The sequence below is a fragment of the Brassica oleracea genome, chromosome C9, assembly GCF_000695525.1.
Source record: "Brassica oleracea var. oleracea cultivar TO1000 chromosome C9, BOL, whole genome shotgun sequence".
Lineage (NCBI taxonomy): Eukaryota > Viridiplantae > Streptophyta > Magnoliopsida > Brassicales > Brassicaceae > Brassica > Brassica oleracea.
This window is the reverse complement of record NC_027756.1, coordinates 39,520,523-39,530,163: the sequence shown is the minus strand read 5'-3', so window position 1 is coordinate 39,530,163 and position 9,641 is coordinate 39,520,523. Positions and strand designations below refer to the sequence as shown.

Below are 9,641 nucleotides of genomic sequence, written 5' to 3'. Positions count from 1 at the left end.
CCCGTGACAAAAAAAAAAAAAAAAAAAAAAAAAAAGTACACATCTCTGATGAAAACCTGAACAGGCTATTAACAAAAGATATATATAGTACGACACTCCAATGATATTTATCTTTTTATTATTAGTTAGACATAGAGTTAAAAAGTATAACATTGAATTTAACGGTATAGACACCCAAAGCAAAAAATTCTGATGGAACATGTAAAGGAGGATGCTCTTTACTATACACTCAGAGCTCGAATCACTAATCTTAACCATGATTTGTATGACTAAGTTCGATGACAAAGGTTTTTCAATATTTTTCCGAACTACTAGTGAAGATGAAGTATATATATCCCTGCAAATTAGCATGCTTTCTCGAGGAAAATATTTATACATGATAAATATAATTTATCTTAATTTATTTTCAGTGTAGAGTCTTTAGATATTTTAATATATTAGGAAGCGGGTACGTTTTGGAAACGAAAGCGGGTACGTGGAAGCAGAAGTGTAAGGAAACGCAGAAGCGAGATGTTTTAAAATATTAGGAAGCGGGCACATGTTGGAAGCGTATTTCCATATATAAATATATCTATATAAGATTTAAAAAAAAAAATTAGGACTAAAAATTATATGATTTAAATTTGAAATAAATCATTTATTCATTTATAATAATTTTGAAATGATTTTATATTAAAACTGTAAAAATACACATAAATTAAGTTTACAAAAAAAATTATATATTAACTATTTTTAATAGTTCATAAATAATTGACACAATATATTTCAATTTGTGCTATATCTTTAATAAAAAATCTCAATGCATAAAGATAATTTATAATATTTGTATATTTCTAACTCTATATTCATTACTATTAAAAAAAGTAATGTTAGTGTATAGAGTGCAAATACTCTTTATATTTTATTGATATACATTGCATTTTTTAAAACGGAAGCGTGATTCCAAAAACGGAATCGTAAGCTTCCAACGTATTTTTAAATAAAATATTTTAGAAGCGTTTTGGAAGCAAGATTCCGCAAGCTTCCACAAGGTTCCGATTCTGATTCTGAAGCGGGAAGCGGACGTCCGATGAAGCTTCCATGCAACTAGCTATATAGTAGAGTTCATCTATTTTGGAAGAAAACAAAAGTACTTTTGTCTTTATATTTAAGGATAAAAATAACATTTATCTATTATTAGAAGAACTCTATTTTTCTCCTAAAATTAGAAGAACTCTATTATAAAGATATACATTGGAGTATCTTTTATAATATATTTTCTTTATTTTAGGAAAAAGTATAAGGATAAAAAATAGAAATGGATTGGAACAATATTAGTTATAATACTTCACAATACTAATAAAACTAGCTTAAGACCCGCGCAATTGCGCGGGATGAATGTATATATAAAAATAATTTTATCTATTATTATTTATTTGTATTCATTTACGTATTAGGTATATAATTAAATTAGAGTAAAGACATAAATCAAAACAATACATCTTTTTTATTTACGATATTTTTTTGGTAAATAAATCACAAACTTATTTTATTTATTTTATATGGTATATAACTAAATTTCAATGACATGGACATAGATATATAGTATATTTTAATATAAATATTTATTATTGAGAATTCATACTCATATAATAAATACAAAATTTCTAATGTGCGATTTTTTGAATGCAAATTTCAAAATTATTTAATACTTTTTAATACATATTTAGAAATTATCATATTTAAGTATTTTTCTATGTTATATAGTTTAATTTTAAACTATATTAATATATAATATGAATGTCTAGTAAATGAGACTTCATATTTATACGATATATGATCATTTGTATCTTGTTATTACCAAAAAAAGTTAAACTATTGATCACAAAATTTTAGTGTGAGACATTTAATGTTTTTAGTAATTTATAGTCGTTTTAAAAATTCAAAATATAACATATAAAAAAAATTTATTTTTTATTATATGATTAATGAGGTTGTTTAATATCTTTTAATAATATAAAATGAACAAAAAGAGCTAAGATACAAAAATCATTATCAAATATTTATTATTCATAATCATTGATTGTCATATATACGTTAATCATATTAGGCAATTCCATTTAAAGAAAGCGAGAATATTCTTTTGTACACTATTTATCAATTTAATAGTTAGTTTAATAAAAAATATAATATAAGTTAAGATGAACCAACTTATTTTTCTAAAAGTTCTGAATTTCATTCTCATGGTGATACGTGGCTACACACAAATGTTGTAATGTTTCTCAATTAATATATAAAGGATCATACCCTCAAAGCGTAAGATTTCATAAAAAAATTTGTATGATTTGCTTAGACACGAGTACAAACTCTAGCCTCTCTATAGACTTTACCTGGCCGACACATATAACCTCGGAGCACAGTGAGAAATTGAGAATCCTCCGAAAAAATACACAGTCCCTCCAATTCACATCCTTCTTTCACAATTGTGACGCTACCTTTCAAACCTAGAATCTGATCCGTCCATTCTCTAGAAAACAACCCTAAAGGATCGAATCTCTCTTTTACTTTCAAAAAAGCGGTTGCATTCTTGTACTTTTTAATCACGTCATTAAACGCTATGTTTCTATTCTTCCCCCAATGTGGCAATGCGTTGTATTTAAATACCGCCATTAGCTCGATTTCTTCAATGAAATCCTCGTAGAGACGCGGTACCAAAGGATCATCTTTGCTTCGGTAGTAAGTTAGGTCAAAGTGTAAAGCTTTCTCCTCTTTTCCAAGAAACGCAGGAGAGGATGTAACATAACGCATTAGAATACCGTTGCTGTCTTCAAGGATACAGAGAAATTTTGGTTCGATTTTCACAAGTTCTTTGATGTTGTTGATGAATTCTTTGACATGTCTGAGAGGAACACTTAATGTTGTTTGGTGAAAAAACTCCCCTTTTATGCGTGGATCCCACGGACAAGCCGTGATCAATACATCTTGATGGCTGTCTAAACGCGCACCGGACGACATCATACGGTTTTGTCTTCCAATAACCGGGTAGCCTGTAAATAAAAAGCATGCGGTGGAAAATTATATAAGCGAACTTATGATAGAATCATAGAATGGTGATCAATTTTGTATGAAAAGAATCACTAGGGCTACAAGTATGTGAATGTATTGTTAGTCACACACTCACACTATAAGCAATTGAAAACAAAAACGACGATATTTGCTCTCCTCTCACACATTTATTGTTTACATCGGCGGATGCCTCTTCACTCTCCTTTTCGTACACCATGAAAGCAAATATATATAAGAAACATTGTAACCATGAAAATGTTATATAATAGTTTAAATATCTTGTAAATATATAATATTAACCTAAAGATCTGACGAGGGCTAATGCTGAGGAGAGTTGCGGACGGAATGGGAAAAAATCGAACAAGGCGGAAGTGTTCAAAGGAACACGGTCGTCTATTCGATACACCACTTTGTGTTGGCTGGGTAACAATAAGAAATCTGCAAACTCGTGCTTTTCCCCAAATGTCAGGGCTCGAACTCCAAAATCTGAATCGCTTATACGTTAACGATATCTTAAATATTGGTTGCAACTTAAAAGTAAGCTTTCCAGACATACGAAAATATAAGTGTATATTTATGTAGCACATACAAAAATAACAAAAATAAGGATCGATCATAGGCATAGGCAAGTGAAACATTAATATATAGCTCCTAATTTTTTTTAAATAATTACATAAATATAAACCTATAAATTTATAAAAATATATTTCTATGAAGATCTTTTATTACAATTATTTGTAACATCTAAAATCTATATACGAACTAACAAAAGTGATGTATATATGAACTAACAAAAGTTGATGTATATATAAACTAACAAAAGTGATGTATAATAGCCGTGTTCGTTTCATCATGCCGAACGCAGCGGCAACGGTAAAGAAATGCACTTGGACGGAGACAAAAAACAACAAAACTGAAAGTTAAAATAGTTATCGTAGATACAAAAAACGGAACGTTAGTGCCGCCATTAATTTAAGCGTTCCTTTTACTCACTATGCGACTGAAAACGAGTTAAAGATGTTTCACCGGTGCCGTGCGTTATGGTGATGAAAGACAATTTTTTATCACAGCCGCTAGATGTGGCGATCATGAAACGAACAAGGCTAATGTGTACCTGAGATATAACGCGAAGAACTCCTAAAGAAACTTTGGATGCGTTAAATTCTTGAGGATTCATAGTCTCACTAAAAACCCGAACCTTCACATACCCGTAAGAAACTGAGCCGGGACTCACCGTTCTTATCTCGGTCACGTAAAAATGTAACACATCAAATGATCTCAATATAAGGTTACAAACAAAAAGTACATACTTGCATCACATTCTTACTCTTCGTTTGATTGGAATAATTTTGTGATGCATACTTCATCGTATTTTTGTGATGCATAAATTATGATAGAATCAAACGAAGAGCAAGTATGTGATGCATACTTCATCGTAAACAACCACATATATCGAACTATCAATAAAGAGATGAAAAACAAAAGGCAGTGGATAGACACATGGGGAATGAAAATTTTGTGTCCACATTACAGACAGATGAGACGATCAATATGCCTTATCATCTATCATGGGCTACATTGCTCATTTATTTGGCTCCTTTTAATCTTCCCAACTTCCCCTCAAATAAATTATATGAAAAATTGGAACTATAGATTATTTGCTAGGAAGAATGTCAACTATAGCTGGGCCTCAAATAGTCCCCTCAAATCTTCAACACTTGAATTCTTTATCGGGTTGATTATATGAAAGTAAATATTTATTAAAAAAAAAAGAATTTCAACCCAAAAAGGAAATGAGGATATTTCAATTTTCTGTTTGTTTTTTTAGTCAAGAGAGGAAACTTTTTAATCGTTTACTAATTTGGGTTAACAAGTTTGAGGCCCAGCTTCTGTTGGGCCTAACGAGACTGATCTTTACCAGGGCATGCAAATGCAATGTGTGTGGGTGTGGCAAACAACTTTATACAATAGTGCAATCTTTCGACTGAGAAGTGGGAAGAGAACACACAAGGTTAAAAGCTCTGTATTTCAATAAAAGGAAAAAAGATTCACAAACATATGTATCTCTCTTAGTCTGTATATGTCAAAGATACACACAACACAGTCTAGTTTTCACTTTTGAAATTGTCTATTTAGAAAACAAAAGAATCCAAGTGATCAATTATAATGTTAATTATCATCTTTAGCAACCTTCTTCACCTCTTCAACCTTCTTAAACTCTTCAACCTTGTTCACTTCTTCAACTTTCTTCAACCCATTCTTAGGCATTTCGTCTATAATGGTAATAACTGCTTTCTGAACAGTGGGGACAAGTAAGGCCTCTTCTCCTGTGGCCTGAAGAGGCTCCAAAGAATCCACAATGTCCCTCATTAAAGGCCGAGCCTTCGGGTTCCGGTTAAGGCAATGGTAAGCTAACATTGCAGCCTTTTGAACCGACTTAACCGGGTACTCACAGTTCATTCTCGGGTCTACAATGTTCATCACTTTCTTCTTCTCCTTCAGCAACGGAAGCGCCCAATCTATTAGGTTTTGCTCACGCGTGGGCCGTGACTTGTCTAGTGATTTCCTCCCTGTGAGAAGCTCTAACAGAACTACACCGAAGCTGTACACATCACTCCCCGGCGTCAAATGACCTGGCAACCAAGAAAGTCACCACACCACATATGTCATCAAAAAGATTCAAACGCAACAATCTATATGGCTAAATAAATTGTAGAAACTTGCCTGTCATGATGTATTCAGGAGCTGCATAGCCGTAAGTTCCCATTATACGGGTGGAGACGTGGGATTTATCTCCTACAGGACCGTCTTTAGCGAGACCAAAATCTGATAACTTGGCGTTGTATTCCTGTTACAACAATAGTATATGTATCAACAGACAAGAGAAGAGCTTAATGTAATATTATTACTAATAGTACTACACTAGTACTAACCATGTCTAGAAGAATGTTGGAGGTTTTGAAGTCACGATATATGACTGGTTTCTTTGCTTCGTGGAGGAAGGCGAGTCCTTTCGCTGCTCCGAATGCAATCTTCATTCTTATTGCCCATGAAAGAGGAAGCAACACTTCTACCAAAGATACACATAACTCAGAAGCGTTCAAGCAAGAAGAGAAAAGAGTGTAAGAACCGCTAAAACTTACTTGAGAAAAGATTGTTCTCCACGCTACCACGAGCCATGTACTCGTAGATAAGTACCCTGTGGTTATCCTCGCAGCAGTAACCAATTAACTTCACTAAGTTCGGGTGTGAAAGCTGCCCTAAGAATATCACCTCTGCCTACACAACATCGAAGACCATAGATAAGATTCTTAGTCCATTGTCTCTTAGGTTGATGATGAAACTTGGAAGACAAGGAAAAGACAGAGAGACTACTACTAACCAGCCATTCTCTGTGACCCTGAAAGCTATTATCGCCGTCGTGAACTTTAACGGCCACAGGGAGTGGTTTAGGAACTTCTTCTTGATCACCCGATTCCTCTTTGATAAAACCTTTGTAGACACTTCCAAATCCACCACCACCGAGAACTCTGTCTTGTCTGAAATTACCTGTGATGTTCTTGAGCTCATCGTAGGTGAAAGCTATCAGAGGATTCGTAGCCGAGTCACGTCTTAGATCCTCTACTTCTTTTGGATTTGATGGCAGCTTTTGAGCTTCTTTAACATGCGTCACTTCTTCTCTTGGACTCTGTTCTTTAGGTGATTCTGTACCAAAACATAAAAAAAAGATCTAGTGTTTTTGATTCTGTGGAAGATTCTATTCTACTTGACAGATATTTGAACATGTTGTGGAATTAAATGGTTTTGGGTGTATTATTCTTCAGGGGGGCTAAAATCTCAACAATATGGAATATGTAATTAAAAATGTCTTCTGAAGGGACCAATCAAGAAGAAACAAAAGCATATACGGAGAAATGAAACTGAAGGAGACTATAGAACACATAACACCAACATATTTTAATTGCTTGGTTAAAATTCTAAACAAATTGAGATAAAAAAAAAACATTAAACTAATTGAACAGAAACATTGGCTTTATAAAAACAAGAATACCAGGAAAAGGGAATGAATACACACAGAACATAATCAAAATCAACCAATAAAGAGAAAAAGAATAAATTAAATCATTTTTGGGATATAACCGACAAATTTTTCATAGTTTTGTGAAAGCTTTTTGGGTATAAACCATAAGAAAATCTCGTAATTTCAGGAGAAAATAGTAAAAAAAAATCCATGACACTGATAAAGAGTTTCAAGAAAGCAAAACACCAAATCAAGAAAGAAGAAGAGACAGAAACGCAAACCTGACTTAGCGTTTGCAGATACTTTGTGATTAAAAGGCTCAAATCTACACAAACAGTTACCCATCACTCCCAAACAACACACACAATTTTTTTTTTTTGTGCAACAAACAAAACACACAATAAAAGAGAGAAATTACTATATTTAATGAGAAATGAACTTTATTATCTTTTTTGTAAGTTACAGATTTGTGCCTATAAAGAAAAACCTAGCTCTCAGTTTATGTTCTCTCCTCTTCTTGGTTTCTTTATTTCTTGTTTTGAAGAACCAAAAGGTAAATAATTTTCAAAAAAAAAAAGAACCAAAAGGTAAAAAGAGAAGATGCAAAAGAGAGACACACTAAAGGAAACGTTTCTTCTTATAGAGAGAGAAAGACAAAGAGAGAGAAGGGAGAGAGATTCTTTGTGGTAATGATGGGCACAGAGCTAGAGGTGGGAGAGAGAGGTCTTTGGCTATGGCGGAGATGGGCCCTACTTCTCTTTCTCTTTTTTCCACTGACATTTCAAAACAGAAAGTCAGGAAACGAAAAAAACAGTCCATATCGGTCTGTTTTGTTCTGGTCTGATCTGATCTGGTCCGGTTCGGTCCGGTCCGCTCACAATTCTCTCTAGTTTAGAGTCAGATAGCTTTATAAGGCAAATTATTTCCTTTTGATTTATTAAACTAGGATAAAGTCGGAAATTAATTTCATTGAAAATTTTCTCTACTTGGAAAAAGAAATTTCAACAGAAATATTGATTAAGGGAACCAGGAAAAGACAAATCCAAATTAAACCAAGAACTGTTGTAAACTTAAAGATTTAGAACTGTAAGTTTCTGTATTTTATTAATGAATAAGTGTTCTCTTTATATAGGGGTTACAAGAGAGATAAATGAAAATACAATAATAGGAAATATTACAAATCATAAACATAAACGAATTAGGAAATAGGCAAGTTGTAGCCGCCTCTCTCTCCTCTCCAAGTCTCGCGGCCGCCTCTCTCTCTAGGGTTGGGCCGTCTCTCTCTCTAAGTGTATGGGCCGGTTATGGACCGGACCGGTTATGGACATCCACCAATTGATTTATAACACTCCGTTAAAAAAGAACTTAGGCAATATGTGCTTCGTCCTATCACCTTTTATGTAACCGTCCTTGAGCTGAGCAATGCACGCAGCATTGTCCTCATACATCACGGTTGGCCTTTTGCACTCGGCCATCCCGCAATCAGCTCGGACGTGTTGGGTCATCGACCTCAACCAAACACACTCGCGGCTGGCCTCATGTATGGCCAATATTTCTGAGTGATTAGATGAAGTGGCCGCGATGGTTTGTTTCATGAAACACCATGATATGGCCGTACCTCCATGTGTAAAGACATATCCTGTCTGTGATCGAGCTTGATGTGGATCTGATAAATAACCAGCATCAGCAAAGCCAACTAAACCATCTTTGTTATGGTTAGTATAATATAGACCCAAGTCTTTCGTTCCTTGCAGGTAACGAAGAACATGTGTGATCCCATTCCAATGCCTCTGGGTCGGACATGAGCTAAACCTAGATAGTAAGTTCACGACAAAGCTTATATCAGGCCGTGTGTGAGTTGCCAAATACATTAAAGCTCCTATGGCACTGAGATATGGCATGTCGGGACCTAGGTCATCTTCATCGTCCATCTTGGGACGGAATGGGTCAGTGTCCATGCTGAGAGACCTCACGACCATGGAACTAGTCAGAGAATGGCAATCGGCCATATTGAATCTCTTGAGTACCTTTTCAGTGTAAGTCATCTGATGCACAAGGATCCCATCATTTATGTACTCAAGTTGTAATCCCAAACAGAATTTCTTAAGGTATTCAACCGTTTGGGAAATTGTATTCAGAGGTTCCTAGGATATTCAGATCGTATATTTCGATGATTATCAATATTTTTCTCGAGAACTTGTTGTACATTCAGCTCAATACCCTCTAGTACTTTCATTATCCAGTGGACCATATATTTATGCAGTCACTACATCAGTTTGCTGCAAGTCTAGTTTTCTCTCTTATATAGCCAGACTTATGAGAAATCTTAAAAGTAGTTGCATCCACCACATGGGAGTATATCTCCTCATAATCTATTACTGGTCTTTGTGAGAATCCTTGTGCAACATTAGCTGTATATCTCACGATTTCTATTCCTCACAAGATCCATTTATATCCACTGGTTTTAACATCATTTGGCGTCTTAATCATATGGCCAAATACGTCTTTCTTCATTAAACTATTTAACCCCACGTTTTCATTCAATCTGTTCTACGAGTGTGCACTCTTATATTGA

General features: G+C 34.2%; 1 protein-coding gene and 1 pseudogene across 2 annotated transcripts; both read right to left on the bottom strand.

Moving 5' to 3' along the window:
• Positions 1 to 2,328: 2,328 nt before the first annotated feature.
• Positions 2,329 to 4,412, bottom strand: LOC106314983 (annotated as a pseudogene).
• A 642-nt stretch (positions 4,413 to 5,054) lies between these two features.
• Positions 5,055 to 7,553, bottom strand: LOC106313188 (probable receptor-like protein kinase At5g56460). Of its 2 annotated transcripts, none has more exons than XM_013750933.1 (6): positions 7,348 to 7,553; positions 6,428 to 6,750; positions 6,189 to 6,324; positions 5,979 to 6,115; positions 5,770 to 5,893; positions 5,055 to 5,678 (listed from the first exon to the last, which is right to left on the bottom strand). In XM_013750933.1, the coding sequence occupies exons 1-6, from the start codon at positions 7,409 to 7,411 to the stop codon at positions 5,215 to 5,217; spliced, it is 1,248 nt and encodes a 415-aa protein (XP_013606387.1). In that variant the 5' UTR covers positions 7,412 to 7,553; the 3' UTR covers positions 5,055 to 5,214. The 2 variants fall into 2 exon arrangements, with proteins under 2 accessions (XP_013606387.1, XP_013606388.1); XM_013750934.1 differs by having other exon boundaries at positions 5,979 to 6,112.
• Between the last annotated feature and the right edge of the window lie 2,088 nt (positions 7,554 to 9,641).

What these genes read in the sequence shown, in the direction of transcription:
- LOC106313188 (XM_013750933.1), bottom strand. Translation starts at nt 7,411, where the DNA reads ATGGGTAACTGTTTGTGTAGATTTGAGCCTTTTAATCACAAAGTATCT. An exon ending in ATCTGCAAACGCTAAGTCAG is followed by an intron (nt 6,751 to 7,347) that starts GTTTGCGTTTCT and finishes GTTTTGGTACAG; the next exon opens with AATCACCTAAAGAACAGAGT. An exon ending in GGAGAACAATCTTTTCTCAA is followed by an intron (nt 6,116 to 6,188) that starts GTAAGTTTTAGC and finishes TATCTTTGGTAG; the next exon opens with AAGTGTTGCTTCCTCTTTCA.